This window comes from Falco rusticolus, chromosome 1 (assembly GCF_015220075.1).
Source record: "Falco rusticolus isolate bFalRus1 chromosome 1, bFalRus1.pri, whole genome shotgun sequence".
Lineage (NCBI taxonomy): Eukaryota > Metazoa > Chordata > Aves > Falconiformes > Falconidae > Falco > Falco rusticolus.
In genome coordinates this window covers 26,133,252-26,161,143 of record NC_051187.1, presented here as the reverse complement: position 1 = coordinate 26,161,143, position 27,892 = coordinate 26,133,252, and the positions used below count along the sequence as shown (strand labels likewise).

At 49.7% G+C, this 27,892-nt stretch overlaps 1 protein-coding gene across 1 annotated transcript; it reads left to right on the top strand.

Moving 5' to 3' along the window:
- Positions 1-72: 72 nt before the first annotated feature.
- FKBP6 (FKBP prolyl isomerase family member 6 (inactive)) lies at positions 73-20,266 on the top strand. The gene is made up of 8 exons (XM_037401355.1): positions 73-199; positions 1,473-1,562; positions 1,804-2,006; positions 3,278-3,397; positions 4,500-4,694; positions 5,024-5,133; positions 8,166-8,253; positions 19,891-20,266. The coding sequence occupies exons 1-7, from the start codon at positions 73-75 to the stop codon at positions 8,239-8,241; spliced, it is 921 nt and encodes a 306-aa protein (XP_037257252.1). The 3' UTR covers positions 8,242-8,253; positions 19,891-20,266.
- The last annotated feature ends 7,626 nt before the right edge of the window (positions 20,267-27,892 follow it).

Below are 27,892 nucleotides of genomic sequence, written 5' to 3'. Positions count from 1 at the left end.
GGCCAGGGCGGCGGGGGCGGGCCGAGGCGCGGCGGGACACGGCGGGGCCCGGCGTGGGGGTTCGGCGGGGCCATGGTCGCGGCTCCCTTGCAGGCTTGGGCGCGGGGCCTGCGGGACCTGACCGGCGATGGGGGGGTGCGCAAGGCGGAGCTGCGCCCCGGCAGCGGGCCGGCCGTGCCCCCGGCTGCCTCCGCCGCAGGTATGGCCGGGGTTAGGGGTCTGTTGTGGCGGCCAGGGCCGGTGCTGCCGGGGCCCTAGCTGGGCAGCGCCCTGGCACGGGGCCTGGCCTGGCTCCCACAGCTGCCCCGGCGCTGGCTGCCCGCTGCTGCCGGCCGCCGGGCGGGCGCTCCATCGTGCAGGCCTGTGAGCTGGCAGCACCGAGCTGTAACGTCCCCTGCCCTGTGGGGACGCACCTGTGGGCTCCGTTGGCCGTCCCCTGAGCAGCTGGCTTTGTAAAGGGCAGTCGTTACATTTAATCTGTGGTTAGCAGGACTAAGAAAACCTAAACTCTTTGGAAGCATAGACTGAAGTCCGGATCTCGTGCTCACTTCTGCCATTTACATCTTGGTGTGAGGTGCTTGCTTTGGGCTGTGTGGCTGGGCCTGAAGTGTGCTGGGGGAGGTGGAGAGGACAGAACCTGCTGTAAGAGGTGAACTGAGTGTCTAATGTTGAGGCGCTTGTGGCTGGCAACTCTTAAGTGCTTTGGACTTCAGCCTGAGATCAGAACAAGAACTTGAAAGTGCTTATATTATACAGTAGTATGTCTTTCTGTTTCAGAGACTCTCTGCTTTCCTTATCAGTATTTTAGCACTTGGGATACTCTGTTTAACTTCTTGTGACTGACAGATTAAATGAAAGGGCATCTTGACCTTGAGAAAAAAAGGATTTCCAGGGCCCACCTGTGCTCACAGTACAGAAAACTTTGAAGCTGAAAGTGGTTCCTGAAGTGCAGCAGTCTGGTGCTGTGTGGAGTCAGTTAATGTGCGTTTTCTAGCAGAGTGAGAACTGGAGTTAGCATACAGCCCTCGGGAGAGTGGCAGAGTTGGAGGGGTACATTTTCCCCTTTGTTTCTCTTTCCAGGGCTCCAGCTTTGGTTAGGAAAGGCTTTGTTACATATTTCTGCAGATAACTGGGGCTTTTTAATTTCTACAGCTGAAGTTTCCAATTCTTAAAAACACAAAATCGTATCTCTTTATTAGATAGGGATCAAGGCTGTGAAGCAGTTGCTTTATCTGGTGATGTTAAAATGCAGTCAGCACCACTTGGCTACTTGGTCCAGGTTTTAGATGTGAAATACAGGGGTGGTTTGTGCTGCCTTTTCTGTTCTACAGCAGAAGGAAAAAAAAAAAAGCAGGATAAAAGTGTGGCATTGCAAAACCAGCTCACAGTGTACTCCTGATGGTGCTGTTACTGGACATGAAATCCAACTCTTACTTTTCTTTTCTCCCCATTCCTTGCTTTGGGCTGCACAGTGAAGTACTCCGGGTACCTGGAACACCGGGATGTCCCCTTCTGCACAAACGGCTACGACAGGTCTCCTGGGCTGATGAAACTTGGAAAAGGTAGGTTTTGGCCAAAAAACTTGTCCCAGGGCTCAGGGTTGTAAAGACCATCTGTTTACTGTGTGTGGTCCCACAGCAGGCTGCCTTTATAATCCGTGACAGGGGGCAGTGGACCATTGTAGTTTGAGATATGAGCTACCAAAGAATTTTTCCTCCAGGCCTTGGGAGAAATTGTTGTTTGGTGTCTGAGGGGGTTTCCATGTTTGCTAGTCTTACGACCTTCCATATTTTGTTGCGACAGACATTACGTTGCGGGGCCTGGAAATTGGCCTGCTGACAATGAAGAAGGGAGAGGTGGCAAGATTTGTCTTCACACCAGATTATGCTTACGGGTGCCAGGGCTGTCCTCCTCTCATTCCTCCAAATGCCACGGTCATGTTCGAAGTGGAGGTGCTGGACTTCCTAGATTCGGATGAATCTGACAGATTCTTTGAGTTGACTGCTGTGAGTTGCCTTAAGAAGGTTTGAGACCTAAATCTGGATGCTAAACCTTTGTTGTCTTTCCTTCCCGTTCCTGTGGGTCACACATTATGTATGTTTAGCCTAATGCAGTTATCCGGAGCCTGGGCTGCTAGCTCTGCTCTGATGCAAACACATGCCCTTTAATGCTGGCCCTGCATGCCTTGCGCTGTTTGCGCTCCCGTGTAGAGGGAGAAGGTGGGTGCTGCCTTTGTTTGCTCCTGTGTGCTGGAGCCACTGGACCGACTTCCATTTATTTTTAGCTGTACAAGAAACCTTACGGTTTCACTAGAGGGCACCAGCTTCCAGGGATTTCTCTGAAAGAACAGTAATGAGCTGTCTGTAAAAATCCTGTTCAGGCTGCAGCGTCCAAGTGCCCCTCCAGCCCCCACCCTTTGTCTCTGCTTCTTGGCTGCTTTCCCAAGTGCTCCTTCACTGTTCACTTTCCTCCTTGGTGAGTTACGCTGTTATTGTTAATCCCCCCTTTTCATGTAAAGGGCTTTGGGCTGTGGTTGTGGGTCAGTGAGTGGGGCACAGGCAGCAGCAGTGGTGGGGGAGGCCCTCCTTATTCCCTCCTGCTGCTGCACAGGCTGTTCTTTCCACACGTAGCCCTGTGAGCAAACCACACTTGTTGCAAGAGAGCTTACTCCCCTTCTTGCCGCTGGCCTGCCCCTTCTGGGTAACTGACTTCACTCTGTGAGCTGGTTCAAACTTGCAAACCCAAGACAAAACCCGTTCCTTGATTTTTATCTTTTTTTATTATTGTCAGGTTTTTTGTTTTGCTGGTTGGTGTCTCATGGGTATCAGGCTGGTCCCAGAGCTGCCCTGATGCAGCCACCCTGGGTAATGCCAAAAGCTGTTAGAGCAACGGAGCTTTCAAGCAGCTTCACCTTTTGTGTCAGCAGTAGCGTTTGTGTTAACTCTGCTCTGTGCTAAGCAGGTGAGAGAGTTGGGCAGGATTTAACAACACATTCCTGTTTTTTTCAGCTCCCCTGAAGTCCTTGTGGTCCCAGTGAGCTTTCTGACCTAGTTAGCAGCACTCTTCACCAGGAGTTACCAGCACAAGAACAGTGGCATGTTTCAGCCTGGCCAAGGGAAATGCCACGTGGTGGTGGCCTGGGTGGACACTGCAGGGGCCTTGGCAATGGCCTGGCTCCTTCCCTGTGAATAGAAGGGGACTGTGCAGGACTGTCCTGTCTGAGCTCTCTGCTTGTTTTCTTTTGTTTGAGCTGAAATTCAGGTGTTTCTTTATACAGGAGCAGCAGGATACGTTTCCGCTACAAAAGGTGTTGAAAGTGGCAGACACGGAGAGAGAGTTTGGCAACTACCTCTACCGTAAGCAGCACTTTGAGAGTGCCAAAGACAGATACAAAAGGGTATGACACCAGAAAAAAATGTGGTTTTCATTGTGAAAAACTGTGAAAGTAGTGGTTATTAAGTGCTAGCTCACCATAATAAGTACAATTTAGAGATCAAATAACTTCATCACATTGTCCAGGCATAGTCTGTTATTTATGAACAGATCTTGGACACCTGCTTTCGTGTGAGCAGCAGCGGTACATGAAGGAGAAGGGTTGGCAGAAATAGGCAGAACCCTGTTCCTTCAGGCTTGCTCCCTGTGGGCTCTGTCTGAGATGGAAGGGTACATCTCAGCAGCTGTGTAAGCCCTGAGCAGTTTGCGTGGCTGACTGCTGAGCTGGAGCCTTTCAGATCAGCTTTTGCTGGGAGACATTATAATGCAGCATAGCCTTGTATTGCAGTAGTGTGCTGATTAATGCTTTGAGAAAGAATCTGTAATCCCTTTGGTCTGGAAACAGGTATCCCTGGCACACTGGGCACTCTAACTTTATTTTTAGCCTTCCAGTTGGGAATCTCAGAATAGCTGAGGTTGGTAGGAACCTCTGAAGGTTGTCCAGTCCAGCCCCCTGCTGAAGGAAGGTCAGCCACAGAGGGACGTTGCCCAGGACTGTGTCCATTCAGGTTCTGAATATCTCCAAGGATAGAGACTCCACAGTCTCTCCAGGCAGGGAAATACTCAGTTTTTCCCAAACTGGAATGCATCTGCCTGTGTTTTGGGGTTAGTGTGGTTTTGTGAGATTTTTTTCCTCTCCCCATTCAGAGTTGCTTTTTCTTAATATTTTTGTAACAAAAGTAATTTAAATTGCCTTTCTCCCTGTAAGATTTCTCTTCCTTAAAATCTGAGTCCTGAGTGTGCGGGTTTTTTTCCCAGTTGCTTTCAAGTTTCCTGATACGTTCCTAAACCTGTATGTAGTCTTATGGTTGAGCTGGCTAGTCATGCTGGTAATGCATGTATATTTATATAATTAATATAATGCATGCAGTATATTTAGAATTTTGATTATTATTTTTAACTGATCTAGGTGAACAGAAGCATGGGTGTAGCTGTCTGATGAGACTGATTTCTCACTTGCTATAACAGATTTGTTTCGCACTAGTTCTTTTTCCCTGTCTGCTCAGGCATTCTCCATCCTTGGTCGCAGCCCTTCCAGTGAGGCAGAGCAGTGTCAGATCGATGCTTCCAGGTTGCTGGTGCTCCTGAATCTCTCACTTACTTACCTGAAACTAGAACGTCCTGCCCAAGCTTTGGCATATGGGGAAAAGGCCTTGGAAATTGATCGAAGAAACGCCAAAGCGCTGTTCAGGTGTGGCCAGGTGGGCAAAAATTAATTCCTTTGGTAGTCACATCAAGGAATACCCCAGCCTGACTGACTGTGGAGGGAACCTTCATTGAACTGAGGAGAACCACTGAAGTCTGGGCCAGGCCTCCTAAACTGCTGTGGCAGTCAAGGGAGTTCATCTGCATCTGACCTTTTGGAAAATCTGGCGCTCTCTAAATCTGTCACACAGATTTTTTTCATGGGGGATTCCTGAGCTACCTGGATCTGTCTCAGAAATGTTTGTAGTTGCACATGTTTGAGTCCTGAAGAATGACAGTGATTCTATATTTATGTTGCAACACATCTGTCTTCCTTCATCGGCAGGCTTGTCTCTGCATGACAGAATACGAAAAAGCCCGGGATTTCCTGGTCAGAGCTCAGCGTATACAGCCATTTAACCATGATATTAACAATGAGCTGAAGAAGTTGGCAAGGTGAGAGAACTCCTTTCTATCCCTGTGGAAGAGAGAGTGCTTAGACAGGCTGGAACACCCACTCAAAAAATATTTAAAATGTGTTTGGGTTTTTTTTTTTTTAAAAAAAAAACAAAACAAAATACAAAACTATTGGGTTAGTAAGTGACTTGGGAAAATGAGTGTGGAGACAGCTGACTCAAAGACTTTGCAGAAGCAGTGGTTACAGGTGATAGGTGAGAAGCTGAGAGCACCCCCTGTACAGTTTCTCTGGGGGGATGTGTGTGTTATGCTCCTTGTGAGTAGGTAGGTCAGGACAGGGAGATAGGGGCTGCTGAAATACCTCAAAACCAATGAAATGCAGTAGGCTAGCACTCAATCTGGTGATGTTCTGGTTTAATAAGTATGGTTTTCGTTCCTTTTAAAATGCATGGGTGAATTGCAGCAGCTCTTCTGCACTGCAAGTGCTTCAGTGTACAATGCTACAAATACTAATGTTCATTAAAAGGGAATTTCTTGCTGTCTTGGAGGTAGCAAGTGAGCAATCCTGAAGGCAAACTTTCCCTTTGCCTGCAGGCTGCGTACAGCACAATCCTGCCAGCTTTAGTCATGCCCTAGCCACACCAAAACATGACGAATGCTGTCTCTGCCCTCATTCTGGTCTTCCCTTTGAAACTGGCAAAAGCACCAGCTGGTTCCCAAAAGTGTGTGCTGTACTTCTGGCACTGTTCACAGACACAGAAGGCAATGCAGTCCCCAGCTTCAGAGATCACAAAGCAGCCCTTGAATATGAACCCTCTTCTTTTGTGTGTTGCTGCTAGGCATTTGCAAAAAGGTTTGTAGGCAGCAGTAACACCTCATTAGAGTAGTTGGTGCAGCTGGAAAAGCCAGTTTCGTGGCCTGAGTGCCCTTCACCAGGTAGCGTTTTGGTAGAGGGCTGTCCTTTCCCATCGGTGCCCTATGTATCCACATCATCTTTAAGTCTGTGGTAACACCAAGTCTTCAAACTTGCTGTTTTCTCTGAAGTACAAAGAACCTGAAGGCAATATTAGCTGCTGGTCTGGAAAGCTGAAATAAACCACTTCTATTCATCTTGATCTGCCTCTGGGTACATAGCTACCAAATTGCCAGGTGAGCGCAAGCATTTATAAAATAGATCTGGGTGGCTGGTTAGCTACTCTTGGAGGCTTGGTATGTGGGTAGTATCAAAGCCCAGTAGTAGAGTGCTAGAAGTCCTGATTCTAGAAGCCTCATGTGTTCCCTTAGACTTGTTTGAGATATGTTGGCAGGTGAAAGAGAAATCTTCCTAATAATGTTGAGGTTGTGCTGCCAGGAAGCAACAAGGCATCCTGCCTTCGGGGAAGCAGTGGGCAGGCTCGTTGGCTCTGACTCTGGAGACAGCAGTGTGTACAGCTAACGTGTGTCAGTAAGCTGACTATGCATTAAACCACTGTTGTCTTGGGGTTTGCTGCTTCAGTGCCAGTTAAAATTGGTGTGTTTTTTGTTCTTACTGTGACAAAGAGTGGAATTAGAATAAAATAGATGAAGACAATATTATCAGGTGTTGTTAATTTTGCCATACCTCAGTCTAGATCCTGTAATGTTGCCAAACTTCCTTGCCTGAGAAAACTCATAATGTGATCTGGCAAATGCTTCAGAAACAGAATATGAATCAAAATCTTGTTCTCAGAGGCTTTTCACTTCCTTACTGAGCACATTTATACTTTGCAAAAAGAAACGTGTGTTAATCAACAGCTACCTTTTGCTGTCTAAAACAAAACTTCAAAAAGCATCTGTTTAACAGCTGAACCAGGTTCTTGGCAGAATTCACTTCACTGGAGAAAAAAACGGGCAGAATCTAGGGTGAGGATTTTGTGGAACGAACGTCTGGTACCAGCTGTAGTTAGTGGTCTTTGTGCAAATTCTGCTGCTGGATTTGGCAGTTCTGTTGGAAGGCTTGATTTTGCATCAAATCCAGAGCAAAATGGGGTTGTTCTGGTATCTGGTATGGATCTGCGCCTCCAAGTGAGTGGCTCTTGGATTTCTTCCTGTGGGAGGCATGACAGCATGCCATCCACAGTCTGGGTGGGCATCCCTGATCTACTCGGTGTAGACAGTTGCAGCAACATCTGTCTGAGACTTAACAGAAGAGACTTGCTGTGCTGGGATTTCATTGAACTTAACGCTTTGAGGTTCTGGACACAGGGGTGCTGATGGTAGGGGCTGAGAGGGCATTAGCCATCATCACACTTGTGCTATTTCTGGTGTGTTGCCTAAAAACCTTGGGTTTGACCTTATATGGTAGCAGATGCAGGAAAGCTGGCCGTGTGGGCAGCCATTGATCCCTGGGCTGGTGCCCAAACTGAGTCACCCTCCGGCTCAGGGATTCCTCACCAGTGAGACCTCTATGCCGGTGAGGTGAGAACACAGGTGCGGAGGATGCTGTGTTTGCAGAAGCAGCCATTAAAATGGGAAGCTTTTGCCATGCAAAAGGCAGGGAATGTGATGCTGGCAGGGAAGTGAGAATGGAGGAGGAAACATCTGCCCTGTCATCCACTTAGTCCAGACACAAATCCTGGCTGCCTTCCACCCATCCTCTGCCCAGATTCTGTGTCAATGGAAGATATCCTGGAGTAGGTCACTTGGATGATGTCTCCTGCTGGGTGCTGAAGGAGCTCACACAAGAAGCGGCACAAACGAGGAGACATGAAACTAGGCCACAGGATACAGGTGGGGTTCCTCTGCGTTGTCACACGCTTGCGAAACTGGTGTAGAAAGTATCTGGCTACCAAAAGTCAAATGATCTACTTAGCTAATAGTAACCAGCAAAGCAGAGACCCAAGGTGTGGAGGTGAGGCACAGTGTTTCCAGCTCTCCTTTCCTGACATGGTAGAGAGAAGGGCTTGGAGGAGCTGCGTCTTTGCTACCAGAACACTCTTACATTAGGTTAATTTGTTTGTATAGAAAAAATAATACATGTTTTCTGGTCATGGCATGGATGGCTGGGTGGGCAGTCTGCAGCCTGTGATGCCATGCCGTGCTCTACTTTGCAGCTGCTACAAGAACTACATGGAAAAGGAGAAACAAATGTGCTGCCGAATGTTCACTCCTCTCAGTTCTTCTGACTGACTGGAAATAAAGGTAATCAAGTTGTGAAATAGGCTGAGGTTTCACAAAACCTCTGTCTTGTCTGAACTGTTTTCAGGTGGGGAGCCTGCTTCTCTTGTGCATGAGAGGATTTTGGAGGCAAAATGTAAGGGTAATGGGAGTGTGGAGGAGAAGGGGCAGGATGGTGGGGTGAAATGCGGCTACATGATCAGCTTGGGGAATCCTTCCTGCGAGGCAAGCTGGTGTGGGACACGAACCTGAAACTGGCAGTGCTTGAGTAAGTTTGGTTTTGTTGTTTCCTGTGCTGCTCATCCCAGCTATTCCTTGTCAGAATGAGGGGGAGAAATAGCTGTGTAGTCTTGTTCCTCTGACAATTAAAAGAAACAAACAAAAAACATTGTTCCTGTCAAACTTTAAGAATTGGATTTCCTTCTCCTCCTCCCCTCCAGTGTTCCTGTCTGGAGCTGTTGGAATGCCTCGCTTCAGAAAAATCTAAATATTTTATTTCTGTTTTTTTTTTTTTAAATATTAAAAAATCTGTTTGTATAGAAAATTTCAAATAGATGTTTTGGACTCTTTAAAGCCTTAAATCTTCTAGCAAAATTGATGGGTTTATAAATGCACAAAGGCTCTTTGATCATTTCTTTTTTTGTCAAAACCTTTGGGGCCGGGGGGGGGGGGGGGGGGGGGGGCGGGGAGTGTAAGGGGGAGTGGAAATCTTCACTGGTCTCTTGCCTCAGGGTAAACCCTGGGGAAAGAGCTGCGGAAATGACAGCAGCCTTCTGTCAGAAAGCATCACCAGCTCGGGGCTGTCAGTGTGCTGCCATTCTCTCTCATGCAATACCTCTTCTGCTTGTAGAAAATGCATATTGGCAGCCTTTCCATCAGCAGTGTGAGTGCAGGGTGCAGGTCTGGTATTTTAAGATCTTTTGTCTGAGCGTATTAGGAAGCTAAGGTAGTATTTGAAGAAGAGGTTTGACTGAACCGGCAGCTTCCTAAAGCAACACAACCCTCGTCTGGCTGGCCATGCCTTCCGGCTGTAGTCTGCACCCCTCTCTGAGGTCTGAGCTGGGCGTGTTGTTAAACTGCCTCAGAGTTAAATTCTTCTGCCCTGGGTTCAGGAGGGGACTGATCACATCTGTTAGCAGGTACCTACCCCCAGGCCAGTAGCTGCGGAAGGGGATTAAGACAGACAAGTGTGTGCAGGAAATCTGTGACCCAGGACTTAGCAAGGAGGCTGTGATTCTCCACTTGTTGCATTTCAGAGACTTGCAGTTTGAAAGCCTGTAGGACTTGGGTCTCGTGTCTGGTAGCACGTAGCGGTGCCTGACCTGGGCAGCTTCTTGTGTCGGTCTGTGCAGCCCTGCTTTGTGGTGGGAACTCTGAATGAATGCGGTGGGTCACCAAACCACTGCTCCCCTGGTAGGGTTCTGCAGCCTCTTGTTTCCCAAAAAGCAACTTGCAAAGATGCCGATTTCCATGCAGTTGGTGTAATGGCACATAGCGATGTCAGTAAAACAGTGTCTTCAGTTAGTGGAGGCTGAAAAGTGCCAAGGGGAAGGGAAAAAGAAATCTCTGCTGGAGGCAAGCTTAAAGATTGAGCTGAACTGTCAGCCAGAGCTTCTCCACCGATTCCTACCGATACATGTGTACAGTGCTTTCCTGGAGTTCTCCTGCCTTACACAGCTGATTAACAGCTGTCACTCAAAAAGATTTCTAACCTTCTTTGAAGTTGATTTTGGTTACAGTATTAAAAATAAACTAAGTCTTCCAGACAAACATAAATCACTGAGACCTACAGAAGAATCTACTGTTAATTCATGGCATGAAAAACCCCTTGCTGGAGGAGGCTCTTGCAGGGCAGGGCCTTGTGCTAGCTGGAGGTTGGTTTGCTGCTGCATTGTGCTTAAACTTCATTACATATTCAGAGAGGAGCAAAGCAGTTCCAGCTGTCAGAGGCACTGCTACTTAGTCAGACTTGAGGCAGAACATTCTTTGGTGTTTTCTGACAGCTTTGCACAAGTTCAGTTGAGGGCACAAACTGTGCTCGGTCAGTCTGGCAGGCCTGCTTCATCCTTTCTGTCTCAGGCACCGAGTGAGTAGGTGGCCTGTGAGTGCTGCCTGTAGCTCATGTTTAATGATCCAGTGGAATCACAACAGTTACGGAAGACTTTCCTATGTACTAGCTGGCAGGTGCTTGTTAGGCACTGACCTGACCTGTTGTCCAGTTTACGAGCTAAATGACTTGGAGCTGTAGTTGTGGCATTTTCTCCTTCCTGAAACACTGCTGCATCCATCCCCCTGCTTCAGAGCTTCCCAGGTGGGTTTGCTGTACCTTTTGGTGCGTTCTGCAGCAGCTGCTTTGTTACAGGGTGAAATGCTTAATTTCTCTGTACTTGCATAGGCCAGGGCTATGTTCTGTGTTTTGTGTAATGACACTCAAACCCAGACACACTTGAGTATCTCCATTCTGCTTGCTATTTCTGAATCCCTCTCACTGTCGAGTCCAGTCCCTCTAGTTGCCACAAAGGTTGTCTTGCTTGGAACATACTTTCTTCCTTTTTTAATGGAGTTTCAGGTCAGAATAAATCTTCTCTTTGGTGAAATGCAAGGCCACTTGTGATGCTTCCCGGAGGAATTCAGAAATACTCAAGAGGGAGAAACAGAAGCACAAAAACTTTCTTAAATCCATCCTGCTGCAGTTCTTCGCAAATGCAGTGGCTTGGGTCTCATGCTTGCCCCTATTTGAATCTGGGTTATTTGCCTGCCTCTGTATGCTCTGTGCGGTGTGGATGTGTTGAGCCAGGTTACCTGGGATGTACGTAGCTGAAAGTAGTCCTCAGTGTCCCCTAAATTTCAGGATGGATGGGCTGAGGACCACTGGCTTATTGGAGCTTTTTGCTCTTTCTTGTTTGAAAGACCCAGCAGATAAAAAAAAAAAATAATGGAATTTCTTACCGTTATATTGCTGTGGTCCTTCATGAAAAAGATCTTAATCATGAAGATCGGGGACAAGTTCCCTAGAAATGTCTGGATTCTAGTAGAGGGTCCTTGGTGATAGTTTCATCCCAGAAAGATGTCTCTGAGGGGTTTTTTAATTTATTTTTTTTTATTATGGATGGGCCAAAGTTGAAAGCTTGGCTCTAATGTGTATCTCAGTTCAATACACAGGAGAAGTGGTCTTATAGTTGAGAGCACACAGAGAAGTGTTCCAGTGAAAACAAACAATGCTGAAATTATGGCAGGAAACTATGACTCTGAGGTCAAACTTGAGATTGCTACGAATAGCAGGGTCTAGCAATTCTGAAGCCATTAATTGGTGAGAATTGGCTGCAGAGCTGGGGCTGTGTCACCAGGTAGAAGTGATTATAACTGGGCTTAAAATCAACAGCAGTTGCCAGTTAAACTGACCTAATAAGCTGAAAGAGACTTGCAAATAAACTGAGAAGTATGTGCACAAAACAGTCAAAACTCCTGCCTTGGGAAGGCTCCCGATTTTGTGTAAACAGCAACTTGCTCCTTCCCCTCCTGCTCTCCCTTATTACTGAGGAGATCTAAAATGTGCCTCCTGCTGATACTATCCCTACCCACTGCGTAAAGCTGAACAACAGAGAACTGGCAATTTCACTTCTCCTTTAGAATATGCAAATTATTGTACCTCTGAGATGTACTGCGAAGGAAATTGTTAAATGTCTGCTTTATGCTGAGCACTGCTGGAGCGAGTGGGAAGGCTTGAAGGATGAGTTAATTAAGAATTCTCCTTGCTAAGCAAAGGAAGGAGAAAAGCTTTAATAAGGTGGTTGGGTGGGTTGTTTTTTTTTGTTTTCCCTCCAGCTCTCTCCTCATTGAGCACCTTTATTTTTTTCAGAGTTCTGCAGTTCCTGCCTGCAGTAGTACCTGTAATACCTCTCTAGAAGATTTGTGGGCTCTTGTCTCTTCTAGAAACTGTCAGTGGAGAAATGACTGCACCACCTGTGCTTAGGGGTGCCGTGCCACGCGTGCTTCCTGGTCAGGTGTACTGGACATGGGTCCCTGGTTTGAACACACTGGGAGTGGCTTTGCTCAGACCAGGAGGTCTGGCCTGGGATTAGAAGTGCAAAGATGGTGTGAAATGAAAAGGAGGGAGACCCATGCGGTATCGCAGTGCCCCTCCGTGCCCGTCCTCTGAGGCGCTGGTGAAGTGATGGTTCTCCAGCCTCATCAGAGGACTGCCCTGTGGCCCAGCCCAGGGCCATCCTCTCTGAGATGCCCTAAGTGCCTAAAGCCTGGGGTTCCCCTTTATGTCCTCAAGCATGAAGCTCCCTGGCGAGGTAGGAGTGGGTTCCTGGCTGTGTTTCTCCTCAAGCTCCTGTCTGCTTGCCTGAGGCCACTCAGCACACTTGCCCTGGAAAGGACAGGATGAGCCCCTAATGAATAGCCCTGTGTGGGCTTTTATTTCTCAGAGCTTTTGCCAGCAGCTGGAAGACAAAATACGCTGCTGTTAGAAATCAGTAGAGAGTGAAAAAGATGCTGGGCTCTTTTCATTCCCACGATGGTACTTGGTTTATCATGCAGGTAGAGTTTAAAGAGAATGGTCTATGTGCAAGATCTGAATTTCTTTATGAAGAACGTTTTAGTTTTGCAGAGCATTCAGAGTTACTGGCTTTCACTTCTAGCAGCAAGGAGACACACAGTTATTTTAAGGTTTTCTCTGAAGTATCACTTGTTAAGGCTTCTTTCTCCATCCCTTGTGTGTCCGTTGTGATAAGCTATATGAAGTGTAAGTAAAAATGTTTTGTTACCTTGATGGGTAAAAAGGCAAATTGCATAAACCTGCACCCAAGTAGGTAGTGACCAAACTGATTTGTGGATGGGAGCCTGTTGCAAGTGACTGTCACCAAGATGCCTGTCACTGATACGCCTGGGATAAGGCTATAGCTTAGTTGTGCTGGTAGCTGAGGCGCACAAGTCCCCAGTGCTGCTCCTGGTCCTTGTGGCATTACAGACAGTGGTAAGAAGCTCTCCCTGGCCTCTTGCCAACCCAGGCAGAACTGGCATGCCTGGCCACCAGTCCTGCTGATCTGGGGTGCTCCAGGCTTTCTCTCTGAGCTAGCAGAAAAAAATGTGCTTATCCTATCTATTTCTCTTAGTCTTAAATCTTGGGATTTTAAAAGATCATGCTTTACACAGCATACAAAGGGCCCTTTTCCATATTTGCTGTTGTATACTTGCTCTTCTAGTTGGGTTCCTCGAAGGAATGTTGGCTATTCAGAGCTGTAACCATACCTATATGAAGAATCATGTATCCTCTTGGGCTTGGAGGACATTGCCACCTCTAAAGAGCAAAGGATGCTTTTCACTGCATGCTTACTTCAGTGACGTCTGGTCCTGAGCCAACATGCTTAATGCTGTAAATCGCTGTGTGTGGGTGTGGGCCAGGTATGGCCTGGCTGGTGTACCCATGTGTCCCACTGACACCGGGGTCAGTGTCACTGAATGTGGGTGTCCCCATGTCTCACTGCTTCAGCATGGCACTGCGCTGAAGGCTCTGCTGCTGGGATGAGGCGTCGGAGCCTGTAGCAGCATGCACAGCAGAGGGGAGCTGGAGCACAGCAGAAGGTAACTTCAACATACAGTTGGGAAGAAAAAAAGAAACAAGATGATGGTGGTGCGAACATGCCCTGGTGGCTGATTTTTTTTTTTGGAGGGGGGGGATGGGGGGCGTGGGCATGGGGAAGTGGGCTTCCATGTTGTTTTTTTGTTGTTGTTATTCCACAGTCTCCATTTTTTTCAAATGAAACTGCAAACTTTTAATGACCTGATACCCTAGGCTTCAGGTGAGATGCTGTCCTGATTACAAGAGGGTACTGATCAAGGTCTTGAGACCTGCCAGCTTTTTGCTCCAGCAGGGTGAGAAGTGAAACACAAACTTTGGAAGAGTTTAAAATGCTCTTAACTGGGCATTGTAGTAGCTGTGATGATACAGGCAGCTGAGTTTAAATAAGTGCTAATGGCCTTAAAAGTGTTCGTTGTGGTTTTGGGAAATACTCTTGTGCTTGTGAGCTGCCGAGCATTATTGACCAAGTGCAGCCCCCTAATGCAGTGTCCTTTGCGTCAGCAGCGACACAGAGCAGCTGACAGGGGGTAGGGGGCTGCATCACTGCTTGAACAGCGCCAGGGCATTGATTGCTGTGTCTACAGCGTGGCAACAGCACTTTGCAAAAAGACAACATGTATGGTTGTCAGGAGCAAGAGGCACTAATGAGGTCTTCAGATTTGGGGAATGTTGCTTTCAGAAAGGCTTTTTGCTTAAGATGCAGGGAGTGTTTTGGCACTGCTGTGAGTTGGTTTGCAGAACTGCAGAGTTATTTCCAGTAAGGGTAGACATGACCTTCATGTGTGTCTCCCACTACCCACCCTGCTTTCAGGGACCTGTTGATTTGCCAGAATGCTGAGCATTATGGACATGAAAGTTATCTGAGCTCTTGAAGGACTGGGAGCTGCGCTAAGGATCAGTTTCAGCCCAGACTTGCTGGATGAAGTCCTTTGAGTCAGAAGTGTGTGTTGAAGAGTTCATCCCTTCTTTCGCCTTCCCATAATTGTCCCTCTTGTGAGACCTCTTGCTTTCTGGACAAGTTGGTTTGTTGCTTTGTCTGGATACTGTTTTAAGGCACTTTTTTTAGAAATGCTTGGGAAAGAGCTCTGCTTTCTGTTTTTCCTTTTTGTTTTAGGTATCCTTGCCCTATCATAGATCTGAGCAGACTTGACAGATCCTTCTTCCATCACCTCAGGTTCAGGACGGTAGTGCATGTCATCAGCATTCAGGGTCTTTGGTGTTGAGACTTGTTAAAGATCTCTGGAGAATTCATCCTGCCACTGAGCTGTCTAGCATACAGGCAGTGCTTGAAACTCGCTGTGGATCCTTTGCAGAGCTGAGGATCATGACAAATTGACTTGCAAAAAAAAAAAAAAAAATCCTGAAAAAAACCCGCATAAGTACAGATCTTCAGATGGCAATGGAAGTTGCTATAGTGTGGTTATATAAATGAGGAGTAGCACATCTGCTTATTGCACCTTCATCTGGGAATCTGGACGTCTGGTGCAGCTGTGATGGGGTAGTTGGAGCCTGCTCAGTCCTTTAGACATGGGGAGTCTTGTGACTGTCTGTGTGCTTATGTGCTGCCATGGCCTGAAGATGGGCTTCACAGCCATCCTGGCCATAAAAGTGAGTCCACTTGAAGCACAAACTGCTGAACATCCCCAGACAATGTGTTGGAGAGAGAACGAGGGTATGGCTGACTGCAGAGTCACCTCCGTAGGTAGCAGATAAGTGGTACCCTAATTAGGTAATTTTCTGAAGGCATGGTGCACGCTCAGAGAAGGGCTCTCTGGGATGGTGATGTGTTATGTTCCCTCTAATAATTGTCCAGATAAAACCATGATAGCCTGGCGTTGTAAATAGCTGATTCTTCTCCTTGTATGAGGGTGGATTGCCCAGTACATCTTGTTATCAGCTAGCTGATAGCACCCTAGCTGTCACTGGACTTTCTTAGTGCCGTTCAGGAGAGCTGCAGCCTGTCAGTAAGCTCTCAGGAGGTCCACATGGTGCGTTTCAGAAGGAGCTTGTTCACTTCCCGGTAATGGTTTTTCTCCAGGCTGATATTCCAGAGTGGCTCTTCCTTTGGAACTTGACAGAGTTTGAGTGAAGAGCACTTCTTGGGCAATTGCCCTTCAAGGTTTTAGCTCCTTTGCTGATCTCTCCTCCAAATGTGTGCACATAACATCTACTTTTCCAGCACGCTTATGAGGAGCCATGGTGTAAAATGTGCTGTGTCCTTCTGACTACCAAATCAAAACTTCCCTTCCTTTCTTCTCCATGGTCAGTGAGAATCCTATTTAGCTGGGATCAGAAGTGTTGAAAAGAAGGCATTCTGCCTCCCGTAACAGACATGTGGAGGCTACATTTCACGGAACGTCCTTTAAAGGCACTTCTCTGAGCTGTAAAAGCCAAGCCAGCCTTCCAGGCTGCCCTCCGTGAAGCTGGTGACTTGATGAACTCGGCTCTCTTGAGCACCGCTCCTCTCACTGAGGGTTATCTGAGTGCTGCACTGTTGGAGCTGCCACTTCAAAGCATGGGTGTAATGAGGGCAGAACTTGCAGGAGCTACGCTTCAAGTACACGCTTCTTACTTTCCAGTTTCCTTGTGCTTTGACGAAAATTTCATCTGTTGTGTTTGGTGCCTATATGGGACTTCCCTGAAGCCCTGCAAGGGATAGAGGCAGGAAAGGGGGAGCTGGGGAAAAGGCAGCAACAGTTCTTTATGCAAGAAAGAAGCTTAAACAAATTTTAAAGCCTTAGTTAAACATTAACTGTTAATTATGGCTTTAATGCAGAGTAAAGGTGACTGTGATTATAAATGACCTGTGACCTGGCATGTTGCTTACTGTAAATTGATGATCGACTGCCTTGTCTTTCTGAAGCATGAATTAAAAGAGCTGGTACCAACAGACTTCTGTCTGAACTTCAAAGCAAGCGTGTGCCTTGCTGGTTTTTGTGGCTGAGTAGCTGCCAACCTGCTGTTAAGTGAAGGAAGCAAATACTGGAGCAAGTTCTGGTTGGAGCGCGCTGTTCTACGTGCAGGAGCAGCAAACGCTTTGAATGCGATCCAGCTCTCTGCGTCTTCAGGGCTGTGTGTTCCCCCCCTCCCCTTCTCTTTTGATTGTGTAGCCATTAGGTGGAAATGAAAGAGATGAACTGATCAAACACGCCTTGAAATGGCTTTAGGGTTTCAGTTTGAATATTTTTTTAATTAGCTCCATGTAAAGACTTTATTACTTCAAATAGCAGACATGAAACTAGAAGACTCACAGTTTGATCCTTTGTTTTTATGGTGCACAAGAAGTCTCCGTAGCTGTAGGTTTCATGCCCAGCTAGACACCCCAAACCACAACTAACAGCCGGTGGAGACATCTTGTGATTATCTTTTAAGTGTGCCTATCAGCGACACGTAAAAGGAAGTGCTGTGTGAGGATAATATTAGACTGACAAGTAGCAGAGTGGAAGTCGGTTGCATTTTAGCAGGAGCAAAGATGCTTTTCTCTAGTAACATGTAGAACACTGTAGCCCATCAAGGATAATGATTTTTTTCCACTGTTGAAACCTTTCTTTCCTTGTCTTAGTTGCTAGAAATTTATGCTGTGAACTGGGGAAATGATTTTAACATTTCTATCTCTGATTAATTTTCAAAGAGAAGAGATCATCTGAAGTGTCCTCCAGTAGTTTTCCTTCTTTAGAAACTTCTTCTCCCCTTTCTCCTGGTCAGGGGAGACACTGGAAAGCACTGCCCGACTGAAGCTGACTGTGAATATCTTGTGTTACAATGAACCTTGTTAACCCCCGCTTTTGGAAGGTTTGGCAATAAAAGGTGGCCTGTTAAATGAGACTGTAACACGGGATTTCATGAGTCTGGATGACCAGGACAGTGACTGCACTGACTTGTTACCATGACTCCTAGTTTGTACTAGCCTAGAAGTCTTCAGTTGTGTGTTTCTGGCAATCTTGAAAGTTGCTTGACTGTTTTGTGCTTTTATTATCCCAAACTTTAAACTGGGGGCAGCCCCTGAGAGAGGCACATTGTTCTGGTTCAGACTCATAGTTTTCTGGCCGGGTGGCATTTGAGTCACGGGTTTTGTGTGGCTCTGAGCATACAGACCAACTAAAACCTGGCTTCTTCAGGGTCATTGGAGGAAGATGAGTAATCTGGTCGACCTCACAGCTAACCCTGTTCTGAGCAGGAGGTTGGACTAGAAACCTACTGATGTTCCTTGCGGCCCTAATTATCCTGTGATCCTGTGGTGCCTTTCAAGGATATATAATGAATGAGGTGTGGATTTTGAGCATCATGTGATGCTTCATCATCTCATCCTTTAGTCTGTAAAGCGTCTGCTTTTCTCACAATTACTGATTTTTTTTTTTTTTTTTTTTTTTTTTGCTTTCTGGTTAGCAGTCTGTAAGCCAATACCCTCTAAGGAGCAGGCTTCCCCCTTTTGCTGCTAGTAATTTGATTTACATTTGCAGAGATTGCCACTGCAGCTGAGCCAGCTGAGCTAGCTGTAGTAGCTATCGCTGCGGAAAGAGTATCAGAGATTGGTTTGGGCTCCTGGTATTCTTGAGCTGAGAGAAGATAGGGCATCTTTTGAACGTACCTCCTTTGATCCTCAGAACTTCTGTAAGAGACAGATAATGGGTTATCTTGTGGAAAGGCTTCCAAGGATTTTTCTGGGGTTTGTTTTTTTTTTTTTCCTTCTCCCTGCTATTCATCCTATGGGTGATGGAGGGATGAGGCTGACTTTTCAGCAGTGTTTCGGTACCATCTGCACTCTGACAAATCAGGGAAATAACCCTCTGTATCAGTATTCCCCCGTGAGTATCTCAGAGATGCCAGCTGCAGCAACATTGTGAGCAGCAGGGTGTTAGAATATGGTGATGGGCATATCAGAAAGCAGCGTGAATGTGTGTGCTGAGTGCGTTCTGTCCCACGTGCTTAATGGCTTTGGGGACAAGAGAGATCCCCGCATCACAGTTGCGTGTACCACAGCTCCACTGCAGATCTTGCAGCATTAGACCAGCACTTGAAAACCAACTGACACAGCTCGGGAGGGCTGGGGAGGAGAAGGTGCTGGTTCTGTCTGTGGGTGGAGGGGCGGAGGGAAGGGTGGTTGGGAGAGGCACTGAAGGGGCAGGCCAGCTTTTGGCATCGAGGTCAGTGTGGCCATGTAGAGGTGGCGCAGGTGATCAAAGTCCTGATCAGTGACCCAGGGGGTTCCCCTTTGAAACACGGGGTCTGGGTGTGGGAGGAACAATACCACAACTCAGAAACAGTTCTGGTTTATATCCAGAGAAAACCCACCCTGTGCCTAGGTACCAGTTTCCTTCTAGTGAAGCTCTCATGACCCTCAAGAGGGGGAGGGATGGGGTGCAGGCCGCAGATGAAAGAGCCTTTGCTGGTACGGAATCTGCCACCTTCTCGGTGTGTGCCAGGGCTGCAAGACTGGTGAGGACCCAACTGCAAGTGAAGGGCGATGGGGCAGGGGGAACCGACAAAGAATAAGGTGCTGGGAGTACTTTGTGACGTATTGCCAGCGCCACAGCGGTGTGGCCAGGCCGCTGGTGGTCCTGCCCTGCAAACAGCCTGTGGGCAAGGGGGGAGGGTGGGAGTGGGTGAATACGGTGAGAAGCAATAGGAATGTCAGGTGAGGAGAACGGTGAGTCTTCTAGGAGATACAGGACTGTCTCCCAAAGGCCAAGGGTAAGTATCCAGGCACGAGGTTTCCCAGAACAGACTGGAAAAGCACAAGTGATGGGTAGCACGGATGACCCTGTATGGGATGGGAGGTGGCCTGAAGGGTGTTCTCAGGGTTTCTCTGAGGTGGACTTGCTAGTTTTGAGTTTGTCGCTTAATACTCGCTTTCCTCCAAGTCCTATGTGAGGAAATTTAATTAATTTTGTGGGGATTTCACTGCATCTGTTCCACTTGTGCTAATCCGCAGACATCTGGGTGTTTCTTTCAGGGCCACTGTGGGTGTGTGCTAGGAATGATTAACTGTTTAATGCTAAAATGGAATAATATGTATCCATTTTAATAAGGTGTGATCCCTGTGGGACGCTGACAGTGGTATTTTGTTATCCTAGGACCTTGCCAGCACATGAGCAGAGCAGTTCATGAGCAGAAAGGAGACCTACCTCTGGGCACATTGGAGATCTTGCCATCGCATCTGTGGTTTGGGAAAAGGGGCAAGAGTGCTCTCTTGTTTTGGGAGTGTGAAGTGGAGGTTCTGTGTCTATATGCAAGCTGATTTTCCTGAAGTTGGTTTTGTTTACCGTATTCTGAGGCTGTTTCCAGACAAACCAAGTCCTGCTGTAGGAGAGAGGAAGGTGTTCCCTCTCCCCGGCATGCTCTTTGAAGAAAACTCTTTCCTGACTTCCTACATCTTGCAGGTTCTGGGCTGCTTTTAGGGAATCTGTAAATGGGAGTAGGATGCCATGAAGTTTTGTATTGTTTATATGGGTTATTCTTTAAAAAATTGTTTGATATTTTTGTTCTGAGAAAAATAAACCAACCTGAGAACTAACTCTTGCAGGACTTGTGCCAACTTATTGTGCAGAAGTGATTAATGTCTCCCTTTCAGTGTAAGGAGCTGGAATTTGGAAATAGGGTCTGGTTTGTTGCTGTGTAGCTAGCTCCCTTCTTGGGTAACAGCATGTTGTGCTCTTTGTTTTGGCTGAATGTGCCTGTGAATGTTGATACTAAATTTCAAATTACTTGGGAATATCAACTTAATCCCTTACAAACATTGCTGACTCCCCTAGCTTTGATCAAGGTGGCTTCCTCTTGGAACAGAATCTGCTGTGTGTTCCCCACATGTCTCTGAACGTGCACCTTTGTGGCGTGGCTGAGATTTAATGCAAAATCAAATGCTTCTTGGTGACACGGTGGCAGATAAATGCAAAACTAGCAAGAAGCCATGGAGGAGGAGGGACCTGGTAACATCAAATTATGTTTTCACGGTATTTGTCCTGTCTGTGTTTGACTAGGATGGTTAATGTCTTCTAAACATGATTCAGTGCCTTGTTGTTGTCTTGCCGGGCAGGGAGGGTTGCCTGTGGTCACTGTGCAATCCAAGGCAGCCAATTGCCAGGAGAGAAATGTCTGAAGCGTTCTTGTTCTGCCAGCATCCTTCTGGCTTTTGGATTCCTTACTGCTACGCTCTGACAGTGTCTTAAAATAAAATGCCCTCTTGGTAGGAAGTCCCAGAGGGCTGGGGCTGAGGGTGTGGGGGTGTTAGGAAAGCTTTGGGTTGGCAGCACCTAGCAAGCACGCTTCTGGACCCTACTGCTTGTCTACTTGTTCTGGTCCTGTCTGCTTTTGGAGGAAGGATGATCTCTGAGAGGACATCAAATCCTGCTGTGCTGCTTAGCTTTAAGAGAGACCCAAAGAGTGCAGGGTTTGGGGTTTGTCATCTGTCCCATAAGAAGAATCCTCTGATCAGGTTTTTTTTCCAGAAGACTCAAGAGCCTTCCTGATGATCGGGAAAAAAAAAAAAAAAATGGAGTCACATGACACTAATTCTCTTAATCATACACTGCGATGCTTTGTCCTGATGAATAGCATGCATTGGTAACGCGCCCCTGGAAAGAAGCATTGCGTGGAAGGCTGTCGGTGAGACTTAAGTCAGCTGGGCCGGTAACCGGGATCACTCGCTCCGATTAAAAGATCACCAGCCTGGCTCTCGCTCGTCCAGCAGCTGGCTTCTTGGGCTCAGACTTCCACAGCCACTGTGGCCAGGGCTGCCCGCTGTCCTGCTGCAGGCAGCCTGCCCTGCTCGCCGTTGCCCTTTTCCAGGCAGGTATTAAGTGTCCCCCGTTCAGGGCGAGGGGAGGGGGGGTCTTGCCGAGTCCTGTTAGCTGTGTCGACACTAGATGGCAATGCCTGCCTCGGAATGCCTTGCCAAGGAAAGTGGTTCAGGGGGTTCTTTCTCATGGGCCTTAAGTCTGGTATTGGTGTTTTGCTGTACAGATTGTTCCATAACTTCGCTTGGGAGCTGATGCCTCTTCCCTACAAGACGTGGAGAACTTTGTGCTTCCTGGCTGTTGGGGTTAAGATGGGGCTGGAGACATAAACATGGCCGAGTTTTCCAGCAGGAGACAGCCGTGCCTTTCCTGAAGCTTCCTCGGCCTCGGCTCTGACGCAGGGTGCGCTGGCGTTTCTCGGGCAGCCTTTGGGTGCCTGGGTGGAGCGAGCACGGGCGGCTGGATCTGCACATGGATGCTTGGCGCATCTGTGCCCATCAACGACCTTGCAAAGGCAGGACCGTCTGCTCCCCAAACGGTGGGGACGAAAGTCATTGTGGAAATCCAAAATGTACAAACGAATGTCGGTGAGGTGGCTTGCTGTGGCACGGCAAGGAGCCCTGTGAGTCTCTGAAAGGTCTGCTCCTGTGGTCAGCTGCCCGTTGCCAGCAGTGCTCGCTGTGGGAGCCACGGCCACCCTGCCCTGAGCTGTCACCCAGCCCAGGCTGGTGACTTATATTTGACCTAGAGCCTGTCTCCAGGTCGAGGGCCAGTTTACTGCTCTATGAGAGACTTCCCATGGTTAACTAGACTTTGCTGAAGTGCATATTTCCATTTTTCTTTACCAAATAATAGCCAAAAATTACTTTCCTGATTTTGTTTTGGTTTGGGTTTTTTTAATATATATTAAAGGGAGAAATACAAACTTTCAGCCTCTGGGCAAAACCAAAGATGTGTTTGGATCTTGACTTGGCATTAAAACAGAAATGCAAGTCCTTGAGCAAAACAGACAGAAAAATCTCTACAGAGAATCATGCTTTCTGATTGTTAATCAAAAAAATGCAGGCCTTTGAGAAGTTTGCTACTGGAATTTTTATTTTTGGCCAAAATGCTTCTTCTTCCCCACCCCACCCCCTTAAATAATTTGATAAACATCTTCAGTGTGTTCCCTGGAGAAACTGTTCCAAAGGTTGGTTACAGCTCAGAAGTGGTCTTGTATTTCCAGTTTGAGTTTATCAAATGTCAACTTGCAGCTCCTGAGCTTTGCCGAGCGTTTGCTAAATTAAAATATAATCTGATATCATATGATGTTTTCCTGGCATGGGTGTTTAACCAAAACCTGGCATGATGTATACCCTCAACCCATCGATTCAGTTCTTTGGGCTGCAAGACATGATTCACACTTGACATAGATAAACCTATAACCCCGGTGTGTCACCTGGGGGTCAGGTCTCCCAGCTTGTTGGCACCCCAGCCCCACATGCTGGTGAGCCCCCAAGGGACATGATGAGGGCAACAAGACCGCACTTGGTGCCTGTGCCCGATGGTGGCAGCTGATGCAGAAACCCTGGAGAGCGTTGATGGGTCTTGATGCCCCCATGTTGTGGGCTGCGCTCTGCCGGGGGCGAGGGTAGGCTGAGATTGCTGGTGGGTAACCAAAGCATGTGGGAAGGCAGAGCTAAAGGGGTGAGGGGGTGTGGGTGTGGGCAGGAGGTGTCCAGGGCATGTGGGACCCCTTTGGTGGGGATGCTGGAAAATGCTCCAGGGTTTGGCACCTCCTGTAGGGTCTGAGCTCAGCCCTGGGGGCTGCTCACAAGTCTCTTCCCCTTGGCACTGGGTGTTGTGGTGGGAGATGCAGCGTCTGCCCCTCTAAGCCTTCATGTGACATATGGGGCAGCCGAGCCTGGGCTGGTCCCATCAGCTCAGCCTGGGTGGGTGGCTCAGCACCCTCCGGGAGCGATCCTGCTGATCCCTTGGCCAGGTGCTTGGGGGCTCCTGCCGCCTACCACATCCCCTCTGTGGGTGGCAGTGCCCTGGTGCAGACCAAAGGAGACCAAGTCACTGCAGGCAGGGACCAAGCACCCCTGTGGTGCTGGAGCCCATCGCCTCTGCCAGGCACCCACTGCCCCTGTGCAGGGACAGCCTGGGATGGGGACAGGGGACTTGCGTCTTTTCATTTCGATGGCTGGCTCTGAAAGCCAGCAGAGCAGAAACCCCTCGGTGCCGCCAGCTGCAGCCGAGCCCGACCGGGCACTGAACGCGCCGGCTGTGGCGTGCTCTGCTCCCTGCCCCCTCGTTTGTGTTGGCACGGGCCGGCGAACGAAGCCAGTTTAATTGGCAGTTGTGTTTGTGGCCAGGGTGTTATGAAAAGGTTTTCTGTCTCCCTCTGTAAGTTACCCTGAATATGTTTTCACTCTTAATATAATATTCACTTCATTATTAGCTGAAAGAGGCTCTTTTCAGAGAGGTTCGTTCCCCGCCCCCCCCCCCCCTTCTTCCAAAAATATATTAAACAACCCCTTCATGCAGTGCAGCGCTGAGGGCCGGGATTGTCTGCTGGAGGGGAAGTTGGAAACCCGACGGTAAATGGGATTTACACAGAAATTCCTTTCTTCCCCAGTGTGCTGGCGGCGCTGGCTGCAGCAGCCCAGCGGTGCCCAGCACTGCAGGTGATGGAGGAGTCATCCATTGCTCATGGGGCAGCTGGGGGTATGCTCACCTTCCCCCCTCTGGCAGAGCAGAGCCTCCCCAGGGGCTCCTGGCACCCTGGGCTGGTGTTTCGAGATACAAACCAGTCCAGCAGAGTTAGGGCAGGCCTCAGGGAGCCCGTGTGCGCTGCACTGGCTGCTTGGCTCACGCCGGTGTTTGGTGGTGAAGGTGTTTCCAGCACCTGCAAAGGTTTCAGGAGCTTGTTCTCTGTTGGGTGGGTTTTGGGGCATCGCATGCAGCTGGACCCGCCTGTGTTGCCATCTCGCTGTGCTGCTGCTCTTCTGGGCTTTGCAAAATCCATCAGGTTTTGCTTCCAGGTTTGGAAAAAACCCTGTGGGCTGCAGGAGCAGAGAGCTGCTGCTAGGGATGGTATCACACACAGAGCATCCAGCATGGCTTGGGCTCTGTGGTCCTGGGGAAACAGCTCTGCTTCCCTCTTGCCTGAGCTCGAAGGCATCCAGAGCCGGGCAAGCTCTTTCTGTAGTTGTTTGACACATTTGGGTGGTTTTGCATGGCTGCAGCCCCTGAGCCACGCAGAGGCATGGGACAGCAGCAAGCAGCCGTGTGCCCTTGCTGGGGTGTCCTCAGCCTGGCCCGGCTGGGGAGACCCTCTGGCTGGGTCAGGCTGGTGCTGCCCTTAGGTTTGTGCCTCCCCACAGCCCTGGCTCGAGGGAGCTGCCAGTTTTTGGGGCTGCCCAAAGGCAGCCGGTCACAGCAGGGGGGGTGACTGGTTGGGCTGGGGCAGAAAGGACCTGCCAGAAAGGGGCAGGTGCTTGTGCTGCTGCTGAGGGGTACTGGGATCCCTCTGGACCCCCAGATCCCTGCTCCGTCCCTCAAGGAGCTGCCATGAAAGCTTGGAGGAGCCTGGAGCACGTTTTCCTTTTCCCCAAAAGCAGCATAAATACAAATCCCCCCCTCAGCAGGGCAGGCGCCAGCGGCGGGACGCCTTCCCCTGCTCTGCTGCCACCATTCCTCGCCATCCTGTGAAACACATTAGGGCTGGTGCCATGCGCTGATGAGTATTCAAGACCTGGCCCTAACTGGGAACAATTAGCAGTTGTTGCAGCAAACGTATGTCTGTTTGCTGTGGCTCCCCGAGCCCAGCGCTGTCTGACAGCTGACACAGGCATCCCCATCCAAAGCAGAGACTGCGGCCAAGGGAGCTCCCTATGGATGATGCAGCTCTCAGTTACAGATGCTCTTGGGAGGAGTCCGGCTTGTGCAAGACTGAGCATCCCTAACCCCTCAGCCAGCCCTGCTTGTCCCTCTCCAGAGTGGTGGCCATCCCTGCTGCAGATGTGAGCAGGTCTGTGGCTTGCTCGGGTCAGGCTGTGGAGAGAGGCCACAGAAGTGCTGCTGGAGCTGGACCCAGCTGATGCTGTGCTGGACCCGTGGCACCTCTCCTCCCTCCTGAGTTCCCCTTAGGGCTCTGCCATGCAGGACTTCAAGCCACACAAGATGGTGCTCTGAGTCAATCAGATGCTGAGGACCAGTCCCTTGGCTGGGGGGACAACGGTGGGAGAGAGCACTTTGGGTGGTGGGGAGCTCGTACCCTGGTCTTTAACCTGCACCACCGTCTGTGGGGCAGCCCCCCAGCCCGGCACCCAGAGTGACTGGGGGTATGTTCCCCTACCACTGAGTGGGGCTGCCCTCACTCTCCCTGGCACTGGCAGGGAAGCGGGAGATCTCTGATGTTCCTGGACCTTTTTTCCAGCTTTTGGGAAAATGTCAAGTCAGACTTGAGCTGTTTTTCCAGGGTCTTGCTGGTCTGTTCCCACATTCCCAGACACACCTTGTGTCCAGCGTACCCCAGTGTCTTCCCTGCCTCCCCCCCACGTAAGGACCATCCTCTTGCATAAAGCCACACAGGAACCATACCTGGCAGACTGGAGGGGTCCAGAGAAGGTAGCAGAGAAAGTTGCGGAGGGACTTGGGCAGGAGGAGACTCCAAATTTACATTAAAATAGGACTTGAAGGCTAAGAGTAGGATCCTGACCCAGCTGGGGAATGGGAAGCTCTGGGTGTGCTGCGCGGCATGGCGGGGAAAGGGCAATTCCCAGCTCCGCTCCCCGCAGCGAGGCCGGAGGGCAGAGATGCTCGTGCTCCCAGGGATGCTGCGTGCTGGCAGCGCCACTCCGCACCTGGAGGTCACGTAGGCTGGAGCCATGTGCAGATGTAGGACCTGGGCCCGGAGCAGCACGGGGAAGGGTGGGTGGGGAGACCACAGGGGCTTTGCTGGCAGCGCCAGGCTTGAGCACTCTCACCCTTGGAGCTCTGGCTGCTCCATGAAACCCTCAGCGAGCTCCAGAACTGGCGCTCTGCAGCTTGGGGTGCTGCCGGCAGTGGTGAGTTGTGGCGTGGGGGGAGCAGGCAGCCCAGCTGGGGTGGGACAGGGTGTGGGGAGCTGGGCAACCCGTGGTCAGCGAGACGGTGGGGCTGAGGAGGAGGAAGGTGGCCTGCCTGCTGGGGACTGGCTTGGTTTTCCATGGCCTCACATTTTCCTACTCCACAGAATGTGCAGTGAGGGTGGAAAATGTGGCGGCCAGGAGGGGAGAGAGGGCAGGAGGGGAGGCAAGTGGTGCTGGTGGGAAGGGTTTGCTTTGCCAGGGTGTTTGGGACGTTACGCGCCTGCCAGGGCAGGGTCTGTGCTCTGCCAGACAGCGGGGGAGGGCGGGGGGGGGGGGGGGCATGGATGTGGTCCACACCAAACCCCCGTGTCTCTGGGGAGCGTACCCTCCCAGGGTGGGTCAGGGACAGGAGTTCGGTGGGAGGCAGAGCAGCACGGCCGGCAGGATGCTGCCTCGGCTTCCCAGCTCCCACCGGATGGGCTGCCAGTAGCCCCACTGGGCTCCTGCGGGCTGGGGGTGCTTGGGGGGCACCGGGGGACCCACCAGGACAGGGAGCACAGGGCTGGGCCCAGGTCTGCTGCTGCGCTCAGCTCCCTGCTGTGCATCTCAGCGAGGGGGAGCCGGGGCAGCAGCCCTTTTGCCACCTGAGACTATCCATCTTGTCATGCAGACACCCAAAATCCTGTTTGGGCACCTCCTCGCCGCTCCTGGGGCCTTTCCAGCAAACCTGGCTTTACTAGGAAGTCTGCTGGGTCTGGAGGGCTTGAACCCATCCGAGAGGGCAGCTGGCTTCTGCCCTCGGCGCTGCCAGCACGCGTTGCTGGCAGGCACAGCGGTGCCATGGGCTGCCGTGTTTCCTCGGCCGGTCTGCTGCGGACCTGAGGCATGCTTGTTTTCCAGTCCTGGATTTTGGAAGTGTCGAGGGCCGACAGGCCATGCCGGCTACGCCTGCCATCACCACCTCCCTGCCCCTCGTTCTTTGCCCATTGCACAGGGCAAAAGAATTAGGGATGGAGAGGGGGGGAAAGATAACTTGGGGTGCCCCAGGACAAGGCAGAGGGCAGGAACGCACAGGTTGAACATCAGAAGAGACAAGACGCAGCTCAGTTTCATCCTCTGCAGATGTGTAGATGGACTCCTCTTGCTGGTCTTTAACCCTTTCATTCTTCCCTCTCCTGTCCCTGTCCCCACAGCCATCTCCGCCTCTTCCCTCCTGGAGCTGTGGTCCCAGCTGGGCAGCAGCTCTCCTGCCTTCACGGTGGCCGGCAGAAGGGAGCACTTCGTGC

Bases quoted from the DNA above. Each gene is read 5' to 3' on its own strand.
- FKBP6 (XM_037401355.1), top strand. From the start codon at position 73: ATGGTCGCGGCTCCCTTGCAGGCTTGGGCGCGGGGCCTGCGGGACCTG. The intron at 3,398-4,499 runs GTATGACACCAG...CTGTCTGCTCAG, and splicing joins CCAAAGACAGATACAAAAGG to GCATTCTCCATCCTTGGTCG. The intron at 4,695-5,023 runs GTGGGCAAAAAT...CTTCATCGGCAG, and splicing joins CGCTGTTCAGGTGTGGCCAG to GCTTGTCTCTGCATGACAGA.